The sequence below is a fragment of the Jaculus jaculus genome, chromosome 1, assembly GCF_020740685.1.
Source record: "Jaculus jaculus isolate mJacJac1 chromosome 1, mJacJac1.mat.Y.cur, whole genome shotgun sequence".
Taxonomy (NCBI): Eukaryota; Metazoa; Chordata; class Mammalia; order Rodentia; family Dipodidae; genus Jaculus; species Jaculus jaculus.
The window spans coordinates 42,023,110-42,043,526 of NC_059102.1; the positions used below are offsets into that span (position 1 = coordinate 42,023,110).

General features: G+C 40.3%; 1 protein-coding gene across 1 annotated transcript in view; it reads right to left on the minus strand.

The window, feature by feature from the left end:
- The window catches only part of Lgi1 (leucine rich glioma inactivated 1), a 46,388-nt gene extending 27,227 nt beyond the window's left edge, over nt 1-19,161 (minus strand). The window contains exons 1-2 of the mRNA XM_004653220.3: nt 18,670-19,161; nt 18,217-18,288 (exon numbers count right to left, since the gene is read on the minus strand). Of these exons, the coding sequence (XP_004653277.2) occupies nt 18,217-18,288; nt 18,670-19,127 (530 nt within the window). The 5' untranslated portion in view covers nt 19,128-19,161. The remainder of the gene's footprint in view (nt 1-18,216; nt 18,289-18,669) is intronic.
- Between the last annotated feature and the right edge of the window lie 1,256 nt (nt 19,162-20,417).

Consider the following 20,417-nt stretch of genomic DNA (forward strand, 5'->3'; position numbering starts at 1 on the left):
TACAGTGTCATTTGTGCAGAACATTTTGGTAGCTTTTCTTCTCTTAGTTAGCTCCTCATGAAATGCTCATTGAAGGGGTGCTTGCTTCCCTTCTCTTCCCCATGACAGTTGTCACATACCTTGGGAAACATTTTGAGATACAAGAAGAACAGGTATGATAGCAGATGCAGCTAAATCAATCAACAGTTCACATGCTTCCATGATAGAAACTCTAACAGCTTTTTTTTTTTTTTTTTTTTACTTGCTCTAGAATCCTCTAGAGCATTCTAACATTTTGGCTAACATTGTAGTCAAAACAATAGAGTTTTGGAAATGTGATCCTGGGAGATATAGAAAAAATTACTTCCCTACCCTGTTGTGTCACCATACTTCATAGCAGCAAGCAAGCCATTGACAGTGGTTTGGTATCAAGTTCATGACCGCCTACTTTGAAAACAGGACGGGCTGATGATGGAAAGTAAGGAGCCTTAGGATGGATTCGCGGCCATTTCATTACTAAATAATTGACAAAACACTTTCACTTGGACAAATTTATTTCCAATTTCAAAATCCACAAGGGTTTGGTTGCGAAATCACTAATGAAAAAGGATGTCAGCTGACTGTCCCCATGCTCCATTGAACCTTTTAGAGTTCTAGCCAGTTTTCTAACTGAAAGGGCTAAAAAGAGATATTTTTAGGCCAACTAATAGGATGGTGTGCCAGGTAATTTAATAAACACTATAATTAAGTTAGTCAACTTTGTATGCTTTACTTTTGAAGTTTAGGGATTAAGTATACCTGCCAGTAATTGGCTAAGTGACTTATCTCTAAGTCTGTTAACTAAGGGGATTCAAGCCAGGAGAGTTTACTTTCTGATCTAGCTGTGAAGTGAGTAATTTGACATCTATGATTGTTTCAAAATAATCCAGGGAGGGGGATATTAAGAGGTTAGAGATGAGCTGGGTGTGAACTGATAATTTTTGGAACAGCAAGATGAGAACATGGGAGTGAATTTTACTATGATCCAAACAAAATGAAATGATATCTCATTTTTTCCTAAACTACCAATTCTTGTTTTTATTTTTGAGATAGTATCTCTCTCTATATCAGGCTGACCTGGAATTCACTATGTAGTCTCAGGGTGGCCTCGAACTCATGGTATTCCTCCTACTTCTGCTTCCCAAGTGCTGGGAATAAAGGTATGCATCACCACACCCGATTTAAGCTATCAATTCTTGTCACCCCTTTACCCTCTAATGTTGCAGCTTGATTGACTGATTAGGTGGTTGGCTGATTGAAACAGGGTCTCATGTAGCCTAGGCTGGCCTTGAATTCACTATGTAACCAAGGGTGATCTTGAACTTCTGACCTTCCTATCTCTTCCCAAGTGCTGGGATTATAAACCTGTGGCAGCATGCCAATTTATGCAGCATAAGGGATTGAACTCAGGACTTTGGGCTTGCTCCACAAGCATTCTACCAACTGAGCTACATCCTCAGCTCCCTAATGTTGCAGCCAGAAACTGGAGTAATTCACTAGGTTCTGAAAAGCCAACAGTGAGTGAGATGCATATTACAGCCTGTACTTATTAAAACAAATTCCAAGGTTCATGACTTCTATCACAGTTCTGGTAATTGTCTCTTTTCACTTTATGGTTCTGGAAAGTAACATGATGCTCAGCCTTACCCTAAAATAAGCTGATGCCCAAAGGCTTCCATAGGCTTCAGGGTTTTGGTTTTCTCTTTAAGGGCAGCATCAGAATGCAGAGAATGCAAAAAGGCAGGAATGGTATAGAGAAGTACTTTTACACTCAAGTGTTTGTAAACTGCCCTATAGTTGACTAGAATGTCATCATCCCATATGCCAAGTTCCCTGATAAAGTAGTATTTGTCACTACTATCCCTTATCGTATTTATTTATTGTTTCTTTTAAAAATATTTTACTTATATATTTATTTAAGGTAGAGAGAGAAAGAGGCAGATAGAAAGAAAATGAGCATGCTAGGGTCTTTAGCCACTGCAAATGTATGCACTGCCTTGTGCATCTGGCTTTACGTGGGTACTAGGGAATCAAACTTGGGTCCTTAGACTTTGTAGGCAAGCACCTTAACTGTTGAGCCATCTCTTTCCAGCTCCTATCCCTCATTTTAAATCTGATTCAGAATGGGTAATGGATATTAGTTGGTATAACTTGCCTATGCATGTCACAGAAATAAAGGTTTCCATTAGAATTTTTGTCTGCTTGCTTTCTGCTTACCCCTAGAACCCGTGACCATGCCTGTTCCACAGTGAACATTGAAGAAATATTTGTTGAACAAAGAGCAATTCACTTTACATTGAATTCCAGTCATTCCTAGATCACTACATGACTATTCCTTAGAGTGGGGACGTCTCCCTGCTTGTTTTTGCATCCCTAGCTCTAACATAGTTGCCGATTTAAAAAAAAAGTGTTTAATTAGATGTTAAGGACTAAAGCCTCCAATTTAAACCACAACCATATGTGTATGTGTATATCTATCTATCTATCTATGTATGTATACTTTTTTAAAGGAAAGAAGCCATAACACAATAAAGTGCATCCTATATAATTTGACTTACATAAAGAACAAAAGCTAGCAAAGTGAAACTATGTGGGGAGAAGTCAAGATAGAGGTTATTCTTAGAGACTGCTTCAAACTGGTAAGGGGGGGCTCTCTGGGTAATGGTAATAGTTAGATTCTTGACTTGGGTGCTCATTTTATAAAAAACAATTAATGAGAAATATACTTGTGGTGTATGTCCATATATATATATATATATATATATATATGTATATATATATATATATATATATCAATTAAAAAGCTTCTTGTAGGAGCTAAAAAAATTCTTGTAGATAATATAATAATGTCACTGTCGTTTAATTCTAAACTCAATAGTACTTTCTATGGACAAGAAGTATAAAAATTATACATGCATTTAAAATACAGCTGAGTGGGCTATACATTTTATTATACTGTGTATATTTAAAGATTTAAGCATATATCATATTCTATAAAAGTAAAACTCCCATCCTTAATATTTTATGGATTCTTAGGTATAGGTTTGATTTCAGTATTAGATTTTTGATTGAATGAGATATATTCAAGTAGCTAAAAGTCCATGTTAAGAAAATGATGCCTACTCTAGCCCATTATCTTACACACTAGACCTGGGGTAGGAAAGAATGGCTATGTTTTATGGTCCATAGCTCTCTTTCTATGGTTTGGGGAAAGAAAGACTTAGCTCTTCCCTCAGAGTAGCCAATTCCAGGGTTAGGGAGCATCTCCATGACACAAATAGCCTGGTTCAAAGAGGTGAGTTTGGCTAAGATGATGCTCTTCTTGGATATATGGAATAGGCATCTGAAAAATAAAATCATCCTTGCCAGGTGTTGTGGCACATGACTTTAATCCCAGCACTTTAAGAGGCAGAGTTAGGAGGATCACTGTGAGCTTGAGGCCACCCTGAGACTACATAGTGAATTCCAGGTCAGCCTGGGCTAGAGTGAGAACCTATCTTGAAAAACCAAAAATTAAATAAAATAAAATAAAGTCATTTTACAGAGGAACTAAAGGAGTTTTCTTAGGGCTGAGCTGGACCCATGGCAGGCAAGAGGTGTGTACACAGAACACATGGAAGACAACCGAACGTGGAGGTATCAGTAATGAAAGCGTGTTGGAGGCTAGCGTGGAGGAGGTGGATAGATCTGTTTCAGACCCTAAACCTGAGCTTTTCAATCTTTCACATGGAATCACCTGCGAGCTTAAAAAATACTGGCAACTGGGCAAAATATACCTGCAGGCGTAATAGTGGCATGTATGTTATGGGGAAATCAACTGCTCTCTGACTGGATATGCAGTCTCTTCAATGAGAGGGAATTCATGCCTGGTATTGGGAACCAAGTCAAAAGCCTATGGCTTAGAGTGTCATAGACCCCTTCTAAATGTATATTTTTATAGCCTTTAATTAAGGCTGTTCTCTCTTTTGGTTAGAGAACTTTGTATTTTATTTTATTTTATACTTTTACAGATGGCAGAGAATACTGGAAGACTCAAGACTCATCAAAATGACAAGAAGAAGGAGTGGATGAGACAGCTGCACACGCAACCAGAGCGTAGGGTCTATGGAGATGGCAGTAGATGTTGAGGAGACACAAAACTCATCACAGTAGAAAATAAGAGGCTGTTAAGGGTCCAACACAAGGGCTGGAGAGATGGCTCAGTGGTTAAGGTGCTTGCTTGCAAAGCCTGATGGCCTGAGTTCAATTCCACAGTACCCACATAAAGCCAGATGTACAAAGTGGTGCATGTGTCTGGAGTTCATTTGCAGTGGCAAGAGGCATGAATGGCATGCCATTCTCTCTCTCTCTTTTTCTCTTGATCTCTCTCTCTCCCTCCTCTGCTTCCTCTCTTTGCAAATTAATAAATAAAAATAAATTTAATAAAAAATTCAACACTAAAGGAGATTCCCATCACACCTTCCAAGGCTCAGGGTCCATTGAGGAAAGAGGGTGAAAATAATGCATGGGCCATAGGATGTGAAGGCATGCTTTGGGGCACTGTCCTCACAACATGAAGATGAACAGACCAGTGCATTCATGACCCCACAGTGATTGGAGAAGAAGGGACAAAAAAAGATATGGGATACAAATATAATCAAATTACAGTATGTTTATATGTTAAAGTTCTCAATAAAACATATTGGCAACTGATTCCTACTTTCAAGCATTCTGGTTAAATTCTACACTTGGAGCGTGGTCTACATGGTTTAAAAGCTCCTAGCATGATGCATGAAGTCTGGGTACACACAAAATGCCTTCCAGGTTACTTACAATACCCAGCTTTGCCTACAGGGACCAAGAGGACACTCTTTTTGCAATTGCTGTGGGACATGAAGGGGTTGTGGGTTTTCCTATTTTTGTAGCTACACATGGAAAGAGTCTGTCAGCATATAAGTCAGATTTGACATCCATCCTCACAATAGCTATGTCCGGCAGGGATCGCTATTGACCAGTGTACAGTTGGAATGACCTTGTTGCCCTGAGCAGAAATCAGAGATCTGGGCCCAACAGATTTTCCAGGAGACAGCCAAAGTTTACAGAGGCCATGGAAAACTTGTCCTTTGCTCGATTCCATGGGGTCTTCTGAAGTCTCTGTTAGTTGCTCTTTTCTAGGAAAGGAGAGAGCCAGGAATCTCCCTCTAGTTCTGGTGGAGACAGAATCAGAACCAGGACTGCGTGCTAACTTTTCTAACTTGCCCCCAAGAGCTATGCCTTTTCGAATTCGAGAAGAAAAGCGAAGATTTTTTTTTTTTTTTTTGCAGCTCAGGGAGTGTACTGTTTTTTGTTTTGTTTTAACCAGGAAGGAGATGCAAAGAATGGTAGATATCAATTATAAATCTCAGGCAGGCATCAGCGCATTTTGAAATGATGAGTATTTTCTTCACAACACCCCAGATGTCACAGCCTCCTGCCTGGAATATCTTGTCTAGTCTTTAGAACAACACTGTGAAAGTGGTAGAGCCAGTGTGGCTCTATGGGACAGGGAGATACTGAAGCTCAGAGGGTTACCTCAAGACCATGCAGTCCAATGCCATCCTCACATATTGGGTGTCCGCTCAGTCTAAGTCCAGGTCTCATCATTATGTAACATTTGCATCCCAGTGAACAGCCACAGTAACACTGCTTAGCTGCTCATGGAGACTTACAGACTATGATTATGTAATATCATTTTTGAAAGGAATTAAATGATCAATGCAGGTAGTCATTAAGATCATATCTCATCAATCTATATTTTCGAAGTAAAATATTTTAAGTTTTTGAATGCAGCATGTAAATAGAATAGACTTTTATAGAAGTGCTGGAGAATATAGAAAAGCTCAAAAATAAAGAACATCATTACCATATTACCCAGACACTGAAGATTCAATAAAACATATATAAAGATTCATAAAACATATATGACACACACATGTATATAATTGTATATATTTGTAAAATTGAGAAAATTGTTTTGCATCCCTTTTTGTGTGCCCCATTTTTGTTTTTGTTTTGTTTTGAAGACCCTTTCTTGCCCTGTTTGCTGTGTGGCACAGTCTGACCTCAAACTGGTGAGGAATCCTGGTGAGTGCTAGGATTATACATGTGGATAACCACTCCTGTCTTGTTTTGTGTCCTTTTTACCTGTTTATTTTACCATGAACAGTTTCTCTTGACAGTTTTTCAATCATGTAATTTAACAGGCAAATAAATTTTGGGTTGTAGATAGACTATAACTTTTTAAAACTTTTTAAAAAAGTTTTATTATGAGAGAGAGAGAGAGAAGATGGGGGGGGGGAGAATTGGTGTGTCAGGGCCTCCATGCACTGCAATTGAACTCCAGACGTGTGTGCCATTTTGTCCACATGCACAATCTTGTGCACATCCATCACCTGGGTACTCTGGAACTGAACCTGGGTCCTTAAGCTTCGCAAGCAAGCACCTTAACCACTAATCCATCTCTCCAAACTCAGACTATAACTTTTTAATGTGATTTTTACTGCTATAACCATCTTCATATAGCTAAGTTTTTTCCATCTATATCTCCTTAGGATAGATTTACAGTAGATTTCTAAATGTGGACTATAGAACTATGGATGGCTTTTAAGTCTCTAATTTTTTTTTAAATCAAAGCTTTACCAAATTATATATCTAACTCTGAATATGAAAAATGCCTATCTGAGCACATTCTTGGTTTATCTTTTTTTTCCTTTCTATGAAATCATGACTTCTTTATTTTACCTGAGACTTGCTTTTATATATAATGTGAGGTGAGTCACTTCTTTGATTCTTTCCTAAGCCTTCTTCCAAGTTTCTCTAAAGCCTTTTGTTGAATAATTAATGGATCCTTGAATTGTGAGTGTTGCTCCCTCCAAATGGCTGCTATTTTATTGGTTTTTCCAAGAGTCAGATCTTGGTTTTATTGTTATCTCTTAATCCATTAGTTTATTTTTTTCTTATTGTTCATTTCTCCCTGATTTCCTTCTGGTTTTTATTACATTTGTACTCAATCATTTGTTTTCATTCATTCTGTTTAAAAATGAAATCATATAGAACTATAACTTTACCCTTGTGTAAGGATTCCACCAAGTTCTTCATAAATAACAACATTTTAGTACCAAGAATATAATGTTGTTCTGGAGTTCCTCATTTGATGAAAAGCAGCACCAAGGGTATAAGGCTGTCAAGGGATTCCTCGTTGGATGAAAGCTAAGGCTGGCAGAAATCACTTCAAAGGGAGTGGAAAGCCAGCGGTGTTAGCAGGGAGTTTGAGTTAGGAGGGAACCTGCGATGGGCCACAGAGTAGTGAGTGAGGCAGGAGAGGATCTGAGGAGGAGGATCTGGCTCCAGAGGCTCAAGGCTAAGGCTTTGCCAAGAGCAGCCGAGAGGCCAAAACGGGGGTCCTTCCACTGAGGAGACTGAGCAGGCCCATGCATTGGTGTGGGTCTGATGAGCCCAGGAAGTGGCTTCTCACTTCTCCCCAAGGCTGGGAGAGGAGCACTGCAGAAGGAATCACAAAGTTAAGCCTTAATTCTCACCTGGCCATAAACCCTCTAGGTGCCCTCCCTTGTGCCTGCCAGGTTTGTAAAGTTGCTGGCTTAGTTCATGGAGGCACGGCAAGAAGAGAGGGCTGCAGATGGCAAGATGTGTGGGGGTGCACAATCCTTGCTGAGAAAATCTCACTGTCTCAAATCAGGCTGCTCAGCTGGCTCCGTGCCAGGTCCCCTGGTTCTAATGACACACCTTCAGACCCTCTCCAGTACCTGAGTGTCTTGACTGCTATTGGAATCACTGATCACTGTTTCATGAAAGACCTGCTTCCCCTCTTCCACCCAGAGCAAGTTCTGCCCACATGGCGGGGGTGGGGGGTGGGGGGGGTGGAGGGGTGGACGTGGGGCTTGGGAGGGGTTTTGGAGGCTCTTCGGTATAATTCCTCCCCTGTGAAGACTTCTAGATGAAGAAGAGAAGAGTGAATAGCCAGCATCTTGTTGTTGCTTGGGGATGGCATTGATAGGATGTGGAATACAGTATCTGGCTTCAGAGCTTGTAGCTGTCACTAATGATTGTATGTTAACATAGGTGACTCACTTCCATTGTCTGTTCAAGAAAGAGTTAGAATAACACAAAACCTTCCTGAATGATCCTCCAAAATCATGGGAGACACTGTAGATCAGCGAGCACACCTCCAGTGCTTCTGCCAAAGACTATCCAAGCAAGGAGGAGAGATGTACAGTGTCAAGGCTAGAAGAGCCCTCAGCTCCAGTGAAAGATCTTAGTTGTACTGCTGATGAAGTTCAGATTCCCAGCGGTCATGCCTGCTCCACAAGACTGATGGGTGTCATACAGAGGAGTAGGCCTCCCTGGGTAGTGCGTAAAAACATGACTATGTATACACCCAGGTCCCTGTAGGCTGGGTCTATGTACACTGTATATGAAAGAGCCCAAGCACTCAGACCACGGCTGTTAGAAGCTATAGATGCACAGCTGCAGGGGCTTGTCAACTTGCTCAGAGCCTGCTCAATGATTCAGATCCTCTGTTTCTACCATTCACCATCACAAGGGCAGGGCTGGTTGAATGATAATTAGTAATGGGCTGATGATTCACTTCAGCTAAAGTCGCATATTCTGAGTTCATGTGCCATGTGAATAATTTACACGTGAATATTTTAAGATGTGCTCTTAAGACAAAGAGGCATTAAAATGGGAAGCATCACACAAGAGCACATCATTTGACAGTTATTTTTGACTCATCTTTGGAAAACATTTTCGATGTGATTTAGTGAATCCTCAAGTAGACTACCACCTCTTCAATTTGAAATGATTGGAAGTATCTTAATTGGGCTCCACATAAATCCTGGGGTGTGGGGGGGAAGTACCTAGAGAGACATGTGATCTAATTCCTCTTTTTACAAATGAGGAAACTGAAGCCAGCAGAGGTTGTGCAACTTGACCAGGAGTCATTTTTATTTATTTATTTTTTTATTTTTTTAGTGGTAAGCCAGGATTAGGATGAAGATTTTATATTTGCAAGGACTCCCTCTGAATAGATCTGACCCTTGGCTTTATAGTTCATTACCTCTTATCCCAGGACAGTCAAATTCCTTCCTTTCTAGATAGTGTCACAGCTGGCCAGCAGCTCCTCCTCCCCACGTTTATATGAAGCCATTCTCTTTCTGTTTGGTCTAGAACACCAAGAAGGTATTTAAATTTTATCTGCAGCTTATTCTGTGCTAGACCTTGTCTTCAGCAACCTGAGATCATTCCTTAATCCTCAGAGGAATGCTGTTTTCTATGTTCTACTTAAAATATAAAGGTGGGAGAGGTCAAGTAATTTGAAGCTTGTAAGTTGCAGAGCTGGAATTCCAGGCTCGGACATGATCTGATCATCCCACCAGAACTGGTTAAGGTCCACAAACACAGCCAGCTACCTCAGCTCAGGCCCACCAGCTCTGCCCAGCTGCTGCTCCAAACCAGAACAGCCTTGGCCAGTATTTCCTAGGCTATAGTTCCCTGGAAAACAAGACCTTTAAGGGGCTGAGAGGGTCACCTGCAGGAAAAATGGCAGACAATTTTTGGAAGAGTTAATTGAAGACATTATTCAGAGTTTTTAACTCTGTAAATCTTCTTTGTCCTTAAATTGGTTGATATTCTTCGAAAGGAAATTAATCATGCAGGGTCCCAATGTCACTGATGATGGAATCCTCCATCTTTGAGTTCTACAGGGTGTGAATATTACCCTGCACACAAGTTAGAGGGCACTGGTCTAAGGTGTAATTTTAAATAAGGGCCCCCTTTTTGGTATTTTATTTATTTATTTATTTTGTCTGTCTGTCAGTCTCTCTTCAAGCACAAAGACTAGAGTTTACACATGCAAATGAGAGTTGGAACCTAGGGAAACTAGATGCCCTTGCCAGCAATGCTGCCATTCTTTCAAAGGGCTTTTGAAACTCCTTTTCCGTCATTGTCTCCAGGAATCAGGGCACATTTCCCCTGAATAACCTCGCGAATGGCAAAGGTTGACCCTGTGAGAGGAGACTTGACTTGGGGAACAAAACTGCAAAGTCAAGCTCAAACTCAAGATCATTGGTGTCAGAAGTGGTTAGCGGGGAGGGTAAAGGTTTCAGCCCCACCTCTGCTAGGTGTTGGGAATGGGGCACTGAAGAGGTGGCTTGGCCTCCTGGGCTCAGTACTTCCCTGCAATGTGGAGAGAAGCATTTGCACCTCAAACGAAATCATGATGATGAAATGAAAATACACACACACATACACAAACAAACACACCCCCCCACAAATGGATCACATACACACCACACATCACACACACATATACACACAGATATACAAAGGGATTAGTTACAGGCAATACAAAAGTGACTTTATACAAATACAAAGCTTGCCTGGTTTTATTGCATGGCTTGTATCCATCAATGAAGGAGGTAGACATTTTTTTGCCATGGAAGCATGGGAAAAATCAATGGCGTTACGCAAGGAATTTTCTAAGGCCAGAGTTATTTGTACCTATACATTTTAGCTTTTATATTTCAGAAAACCATTGGTTTTTAATTTGATAGGAAAACTACTGTCATCTTGCTATGTAAATGGGTCCAACAATTCTTTCCACCCTGACCTATGAGAGGGAAACTAAAATATTATCTTATTATCAGCCTATGGTTAGGTCCCTCTGGAATATTTGGGAGATTGGACACTGCATCATTTATCTTGTTTTATTTTTGATAGAGATACTGGGGATCAAACTGAAGGTCCTATGGGTGTAATATGCTATTATCTTAATAATAATTTTGTCATAGCCAATTCTCTATCATGAGATAAAATTAATTTATTTATTTGTAAGCAGAGAGGGATAGAAAAGAGACAGAATGGGCATGCCAGGTCTTCTAGCCACATTGCAAATGAACTCCAGATGCACTTTGTGCATCTGCTTTATGTGGGTACTGGAGAATCGAACCTGAATCATTGTTACGCTTTGCAGGCAAGTGCCTTAAGTGCTGAGCCTTCTCTCCAGCCCCCTTTGAGGCTTTTTTTAGTACCACTTTAATTTGCTGATTTTTTTAAAAGAATTAATATAGTTGTTGACCATCTCCTTAAAAAGGAAATTTTCTGTATTATATTGAAATAACTGTTCATAGGCTAGAACATAAAGCAATTAAATATTAAGATAGAATTAGAACTTATACGTCAGTGTGAAGGTCTCTCAATGCCAACTGATGCTTTTTTGTTTTGAGTTTTTATCCTGCTTAAAAATCTGCTCCCAGATTTCTGCCTTTCTCTAAAAATGTGGAGGATAATCACCCCATGTTCATGCACTACATTCCCATCAACAATTATCAGTTGGAGCCAAGGATGCCATTTTTAGGTGATACATATCTTCTCTGGTTTACCTCAGTTACTACCACTTCTTACTGTCTCACACCTAATTGCTTCCCTCATTCATCTTGCCACCAACATTTATTAGCCTTGAGTTGGAAAGCCATAATTTATTCTTTCTGTGGTATTTTTTGCATATAAAGCATAAGGCCCAGCAATATGTTGAGCCCTCTGAAATTGTAAAGTCCATTAGTGGCCAAACTGGATTTTGGACCCATGTATCCTATATCTTAGTTTAGCCCTTTCTTCATCATACCGTAGGGTTACCCATTTGAAGACTGGCTGATATTAATTCTTTTAAACAAAATCTGATGTGCTTTACAGCTTGTGGTACCGATTCATTTATTCATGAGGAAAAAGTGAGAGAATTATGATTTTTTTAAAGATAAATTACCTACATTTCCTGTGAGCAATGTTTGAGGGAAAGACTTCTTAGTGGGATCTGATATAGACCTGTACATAGAACCACAAATTTTAAAGCTGGCATTGCAGACAAACCCAGATTACACAGACACTAAGGTGATGCCACGGTAGTTTCAGTGAACAACTCAACTACTATAATACAGCTAATGATCACTGAGTTATAAGAGCCATGCTATCCATGAATTGGTTTATTTCATTCTTACTGTGATCCTGTAATAGGTACCATGATTGTTTCCCATTTTGCCATGGCTCAGCTTGCCCAAAATCGCAGAAGTAAGCAGCAGAATTGGGATGGGGAAACCATGTTTGACCACAAAGCTTCTTGTCACATGGCTAGCTGACAGCAGCAAGAACCTCACAGCTGATGTTGCAAAGCTCCTCTTCTGTCATTGGGTAGCCCATGTTAGCCACAGTATCCACAACCAGCCAACAGCATCAATACGCCAAGCAAGTGAATATCATTGTGAACACAGATTATCAAGATGACCTTGCAATACATTCAAATACAGCGAAACGTCATTTACCTTCTCAGGAGTGAGCACCTGCTTAGAGCTGCCATGTTAGGGTGGGGACTGACACTATGCTACGCATTTCTGTGCCCCTCACAAGCCCAACATTGTGAAACCCCAAAATGTATCTGCTGCAATGAAAGGCTCTCTCTTTCGTTTTGTTACTCTTGTAACTTTATAATAAGTACTTTTTCTCTCTCCCTCATGCCTCTCTAAATACCCATTTTAGCTAAACAGAGGCAATTCAACAAGGAAATCATCTTTATGTTGATGATTTTTTTTCATCTTAATAATATTTCACTAATATTTCCTTTTAGATACCTGTTTAGATAGGGTAAGTAGAATTTTTGCCTTGTGTGGGAGACTAGTCAGAACCTGCTATCAAACTAAGAAGCTAGAAAGCTAACCATGAAAACCAAAGAGCTTAAAACAGTGGGTCTCAGAGATGCTTAATTGGTTGTCTGTGAAGTGCTGGGATTCTCTGCTGAAAAAATTTGCAGTTATAACCTTGTGAACAAATATATGTTTTGTTTTGGAAATTTACCTCACTTCCTAGATCTCTACTTTCTTAGTTCATAAGGAAGTATATAACCATGACCAGATAGCAAAGCAGGAGGCATTCGCAGCACATGTATGGCTATGGGGATTGGAATCAACAATTTATGGAAAGCAATGTTTGGCCCCTAGAATCGTGGCCTAATGATGATCTTTCAGGACAGACACTGGTCAGATACAAGCATGAATAGCTGTGATATATTGGCAGGCAATACTAGAGACATCTAGAATGTGAGAAAATAGGTCACAAAGGAGACTTTAGTCTGGTATAGATGGAACTTGTGTGGATGGAGGAGTAGGGTCAGTGTTATGAGTGATAACTATGGGTAAATAGGAAAGAGCCAAATGCTATTAACATCAACAGAGGTGCTGCTTCTCAGTTCCTAGGAACCAGTGACGCTTGCAAGCACATGGATGATTCAATGAGAGCCATGTTTCAAGGAGGCAATGCTAATGGAGATGGCCAGGAAGGGAGTGAGAAGCAGAGAGCACAATGGGGAAGCTTGAAGGCCCCTCAGTCAGGAAGGGCTCTGGGTGAAGAGGAGAAAGCACATTCTTGGGTTGTTTGAGATGGGGCTTGTGCAGGTGGACGTGGTCATCAGAGCAGGAGGGAAAGGTGACTCTCAGGTGTTTTTATTAGACAGAAACATGCTTTCAGAAAAAAATATCAGAAAAATTTGGTATACAGAGCTAGTTTGCACAGTTCCATGAATAAATTAATTAAAAGTTAAAAATCAGACATAGAGATCAAATGGAATAATAGTTCCTCGGTGACTGAAATTTTTATTTATAATCCATCATTGGGAGGGCATCTTCTGGCTACAACCAAAACATGCCCATGGGCTGCAGAGATGGCTTAGTGGTTAAGGCGCTTGCCTATGAAGCCTAAGGATGCAGATTCAATCCCCAGTACCCATGTAAGCCTGATGCACAAAGTGGTGCATGTGTCTGGAGTTCACTTGCAGTGGCTAGAGGCCTTGGAGCACCTATTCTCATTCTTTTTTTTTCTCATTTGCCCCTTTCTCCCTCTCAAGCAAATAAAATATTTTTTTAAAACATGCTCATTTATATATATATATATATATATATATATATATATATATATATATATATCTAGCTAGCAAGTCCTCACAATACCCTCACAGCAGACTCGTCTGGGTTGAGTAATAGTTGAATATTACCATTTTTTAATTCTATTACTTGTTTAAAAAAAAAAAAAGCAGTGCCTGTGAAAGGGCAAGATTGGCCAGGGATATTTCTCCTTAAATGAGTGCTTGAAGGTCTAAATGATTGAAGCCTTCATTAGAATGGGCTTCACTGTTGCCCATGTCATTTGCTTTCCTATTTGTTTTTATTTTTACATTTCTTATAGACTATGCTCTTATGTGCCAATTGTGGATTAATTTTTTAATCTATGCTAATTACCCCCTTAAAAAGTCAATTATGTGTTTCACATGAGGCCAAATCTCTTTTGAATAAATAGAAATTTTTTTCTGTCCCTTTTGAATTCTATTTTGTTTTGTTTCTGAGTATGATACTAAAACTAACCCTGGAATCAGTCCTTTCTAATAGACCTGTCTCCAGAATTGCAGGAACTTAATTCATTAAAATGTTAGAAGCGGATTCAATATGGCCATATTTTATCTTCTTCACTCTGAATCTTCTGTCGTGAGCCTGCATCACTGGGGGTTTCTGTGTTGAAAAGGAGCAGGGCTATAATGTGTGAAAACACATTTCTCTAAATTGCATTCACTGAAAGTATCACTCTAAGAGCAGGCTAGAATGCATAATCATTCACATTGGTTGGGTTTCCGAACTATCCTTGTGATAAAAACAGAAATAAAAGGGGAAAGGGTTTTTTTTTTTTTTTTAACCATAAGTGAGATTAAAAAAAATGTACAGTTAATATGGTGAATTTCTTTATTTTTTTGTTTTTCTGAGGTAGGGTCTCAGTTTAGCTCAGGCTGACCTGGAATTCCCTATATAGTCTCAGAGTAGCCTTGAACTCACAGTGATCCTGCTACCTCTGCCTCCCAAGTGCTGGGATTAAAGACGTGCGCCACCAAGCCTAGATAATTTGGTGAATTTTTATTGGATCATTTTATTCCTCCTCTCTTTTCTAGAAAAGTGTGGGTTTTTCTTGTTCTCCAACACAAACTGCCAGCCACAGATTACCAGAGTCATTCCCCAAATACTACATCTAACTTGAAGCACCCTGTCTATTTTCTGCAGCACCTCAGGCTGATATTTTGAACAGTACTTTTCATTTCTTTTGCAGGAGCTCTGAGGAAGCATTTAGGGAAATGGCAACTTTATCAGACTTTTTCTGTCGATAGTAGAAATAGTGTATTTCTTTCTTACTTACTTCATTTCTTTCTGGCCAACCTCTCACTATGTAGCTCCAGGTTGGCCTTGAATTCTATATCCTTCTGTCTTAGCCTCCTGAGTACCACGGTTGTAGGTTGTAGGTACTACAGATACAATGGATCATTTTCTCTCAACAAGGAAACCAGTTGTTTCCCAGGTGGATCACATAGCACTGATTTGAAGTTTATTTCTTCACAGCAATATATAATAGGCCTCCATGGTGATTTATGGTCACTAATGCCATTAGAATTCACTAACCAACCCCAAGAAATGGCTGGAGACCCTTCGCTGTGTGTGTTTCAGTGGTGGCAGGTTTTCAGGACATGGGGCAATGCTGTCCCACAGAAATACAATTTCTGCTTGCAAGCCATATATTTCCACAGTTGTTATGTTCATGGCACAGTTCAGATCTGGAGCCTTATCATTTATTTCCTACTGAGTGAAAATGATCTTTTTGACATTTTCTTGAGAACAGGAGGAAGCAGAGAACATTAGGGAGGAGGGATGGAAAATAGTCCTTAGGAACAGGGATCTAGAGTCGAGAGACAAACCTTGGCCTCTGATAATTTTGCATAAGATCAGTGTGGCACAAATCCACCATGTTGAGGTCAGCTAACATGAGTTAACCAAGGACATACAGGACAAGGCCTTTTGTTATTTCTGAAACTTGAACTGCTTTTAGAAATGAGGGCTGGAATGTTCCATAGGAACTCGGAGCATGGGACAGAGGAGCACAGCACACACTCGGGTGTGGGCTATTTAAAACCAGCCCTTTGGCTTTCCTCTGTGATTCTAAATACGTGTAATCACATTACTCTGCGGCAGCCGGGAACTATTTCTATAACACTCCCCAGCATCTGGGCTTGTTGTGGCTGGGTTCCCCCCAACAAAAACAAAGTGGAGATGTCGTAACTGAGTAGGTCGATCTGCCCAGGCTTTGAGTGTCATAGCTCATGCCCACCTACTGCCAGGCTATGAAAGTAGTGATGTGACCAAAACTTCTCTCCAAATTTAAGGACTGATCTAACTATCCTAGGGGGAGGGAGGTGCCATAGCACACCCAAAGGATGCATTGTAAGTGACTCATTTATTTACTTAGCCAATGAAAAGCATAAACACCATTTATCACTTTCTTTCAGTATATTCTTATCCTATGGAAGGAGCCCAGCATCGCAGACTTCCCAAGACTCTCTCTTTTGTGGATTTGTTTGAAGTGCTAACACTTCCCTTAATTACACTGTTAGCCATCAGTCAAATAGATAACCCCTAAGGAATTGTCTACTCAATTGCCAATCACTCAAAGACATTAACAAGAGAAGAAAATTAACCAACATTGTTACGTAATTTCAAAACACCCAATCAAGTCTGTAAATTCAATTAAATAATCAAACCATTTTTGGTATTTTATAGGAACTGCACAATATATCAACTAACGTTTTATTTTACTCTAATCTCTTTATAAAAATTTACAATTTTATAATTTATAAGACATATAAGACTTTACCATATCCTATGTCAAAGTTTTATCTAAGATAGTTGTGATAATCTCAGTACCTGAGGGGTGGAGAGAAGAAGATCAGGAATTCAAGGCCAGCCTGAGCTACATGAGACCCTTTCTCAAAAAACAAAAATAAAAAGTTTTATCTACTTGAATTGTATTTATGTCTGATAACAACCCTTCGAATTATATGTTATCCCCTCCATTTTACAGATACGAAGTCCGAAGGCCAGTGAGATTCGGGAAATTGCACTAGATTACATGATTAAGTTCTAGTGAGTGGTAGGGTAAGGTTTAAACACAGAACCCCCACTTTTCAATTCCATGCTACTTTCTTATGTATCTATACTCATGTCAAAATAGCCAAGCAAGGCAAGCAAACAAATAAAAATCTTAGGTTCTAAACTGGGCGTGGTGGTGCGCTTGGGAGGCAGAGGTAGGAGGATCACCATGAGTTCGTGGCCACTCTGACACTACATAATAAATTCCAGGTCACCCTCTTCTAGAGTGAGACCCTACCATCAAAAACCAAAAACTAAAAAAAAAAAAATCTTGGATTCTAACTCATACAGTTAAGATACCTCAAATTCAATCCAATATATCGACTATTGACTGATTCTCCCTTGGAGCTGTCTGGCTACCAACTGAACTCTGATACCTGAGCATGGGAGATCTCTTAACCACCATATGATACTGCTTAAAGAACCAGAACTCTAATTGTCTAACATTATACATCAGAACAAATCATACATGTTATTCTATGCCTGTGAAGAGATCTAATTTCTTAGTCAAATATTATTTTTTGAATATTTTCAGGCATAGGCTGAATATGTAGTTCCCTTGTGACCAACTAAAAACATGCAGCAGTGAGTATTTATGTATTAATATTGTCTTTTCCTCCCTGTAAGGGGACTAGTTATAAATTTGATAGGATGAAAAAACAGTCTCTTGAGAATTTATATTTTAAGGAATTACCTAGAAAGAACCAACTTTTTTTTAACTCCCCCTTTTTCTCCCCACATGGTAAATCAAACAGAGCAGCAGACTGCCCCAGACCCCTGGAGACAACATCTTGAGTGCATATGTTCTGCTGGACTCTGTAGTGACAAATGCAGAAACTCCAGTGCTAAATAACCAAAGTTCCCAAGTTCAAAATGAAAGTAAAATAATGGAATTGAGATCCTTGTTGCCACATTCCAACAACTTCATACACAGCCATTAAAGTGGACAGCATTACAGATCAGTCAATTTCCCATCAAGAATCAACCTGCACTGTTGGCGTGAAGTTGCAAGCAATCCCATCTACCTCTCACTTTATTGATCTTCTCCTTCTTTTCAGAAATATCATCACATTTAACAAAATTAATATTGAGCTCATTTTACTAGATGGCTTATCCAAATACATGCTACATTAAAAATAGTCATGATATAAATATTTCTCACAAGAGCTGCAGCGATGGTGTGAATAAAAAACTCCCTTCTGAGATTTCAGTAAAACCAGATCTCACAAAGGATCTGAAAGAAAACAAAACACACAAAAACAAACAGACACACACACACACACAGAACAGACCTTATGTTAATCCAGTTTAGCATAACAGTCACTATTTTGACAGTATTTTATACAGTACAGTACTGCTCCCTGTCAGATGAAGCAGGAGAGAGATGAATCTGCTACAGGTTTCCCATAATAATGTCCAGGGGTGGGGGTGATCTAAGCATGTCCAGTAGCAGCTAATAAAAATCAAAAATTGTAAATACAGCAAAATGTCAAATGGCCAAGCAATGCAAGAAGAATCTCTCCATGCCCTTCTACCAATGCATACAAAGCCCCAAATACACCAGCTGGAATTTTTAAAATCGTAAATTAGATATCAAAATGCTTACGGGCCTTACAATGAGATAACATCAGGAGGCACGGTGCGTGGAATGGATCTGGCATTCTCACATAAAGCATTATCTTTGGTACAAGTACACACGGCAGGGCATTTTGGCTTCGCTGGTTTCTTCCCCTCAGTCAGCAAAAGCGCAGAAAAGAGACATAGGAAATAAGCAATTCTTTTCAGGGGGATGCAGGCATTTCCCATCCTTCTGCTCCTTTCAGATTCCACGCAGTCGAAAAAATATCCCCACACATGAAAAGGGCTTCTGGAATTCCGCCGGTGATGGTCTTGCTCTAAGAACAGGTCACATAGGAGTCCACCCTTTTCTCTGTCTCTGAATCTCTGCTTTTCAAAACAGGGACCTGCAGCTGATTCGTGAGCTGCTCCTCGCTCAGGCAGGGGGGAAGAGACCTGTGAGGTGCCGTGAGATGGGAGAGAGCCAACTGCTGGAGGAAGAGAGCCGACTTGCATCACCAGAAAACACTGAGCCCAGACCAGCCTTCGAAGGCAAGTGAAGTGATGTAACAAAATAAACAGCTTTCTGCTTGCACCGGGAGGCCCTTTAATTGTTACCAAAAATAGGACGGCATTATGTCTTATTAGTGGGTGGGCGGGCGGGCGGTGGGAGCAGTCATTTCGCATAGGATATGGGCAATCTTGGGAACCTCTGGGAATTTGCTTTTCATGTAGGAAACAACCTAGTAAGAAAAACTAGCTTGGGAGCCAGCCCTGGCTGGAAAAATGAAGTTAATTGAAACTGTGCTATATTGTTAAAACCTTGATATGTCACGCTGAGTTCACCTGGGTGATCAAAAACAAACAGGAACACATAGTCAGTGTGACTTTTGGGGGGTGGTGGGTTAATACTTTTCTAACACTTACCAAGTATCATGAATTTTTGATTTTCATCACTACCCCCACGGGCAACCCCCTTCCTCCTTCCGAGATGCAGGAGGGAAACAGAATTGTAGATGGCCTCTCGTGTACGCCACCCTCCTCCCTTCACACTCTCTCCCTTCTTTGGCAGCAACACCAGAAGCCTGGAAGGAGCTCCTTGCCAGCAGGAGGCAGCCAACTTTGACTTCCTGAGGCTTTGAAAGCGGCTTGGCTCAGCCTAGGAGGCTGTGATATAGCGGGGAAACGCTGGACTAAACATGGAGGCCTTGGCTTGGAGATCCCGGTTCTGCTGGGGGCTAGCCCATTTTACAGGCAGGGGGACTGTTTTGTCTGAAGAATGGGGATGACAGGGTAGATGGTCCTGTAATTGTGCTAACTAAATAAAATGGTAGGCTGTGCTATTGATACTCATAATGGAAGAAGGCATACAACCCTTGGGAAAGAAAAGTCATTTAAAGAAGCAAAATCAAGAGTCCTTGGACATGGTATGGAGTAGTCTAGTCCAAGAGAGCCAGAAGAAGCTTAGGATGGTGGGAGAGGGGTGAAATAGATGTCTGCTCCTCTTACCATGTTTGAAGCCATCTTTCCAGCTGGCATAGTCATCCTGGGTTGTCAGGCTGTGGCCCCTCCTCCCCCTTCCTTTCCTTTCCTTTCCTTTCCTTTCCTTTCCTTTCCTTTCCTTTCCTTTCCTTTCCTTTCCTTTCCTTTCCTTTCCTTTCCTTTCCTTTCCTTTCCTTTCCTTCCCTTCCCTTCCCTTCCCTTCCCTTCCCTTCCCTTCCCTTCCCTTCCCTTCCCTTCCCTTCCCTTCCCTTCCCTTCCCTTCCCTTCCCTTCCCTTCCCTTCCCTTCCCTTCCCTTCCCTTCC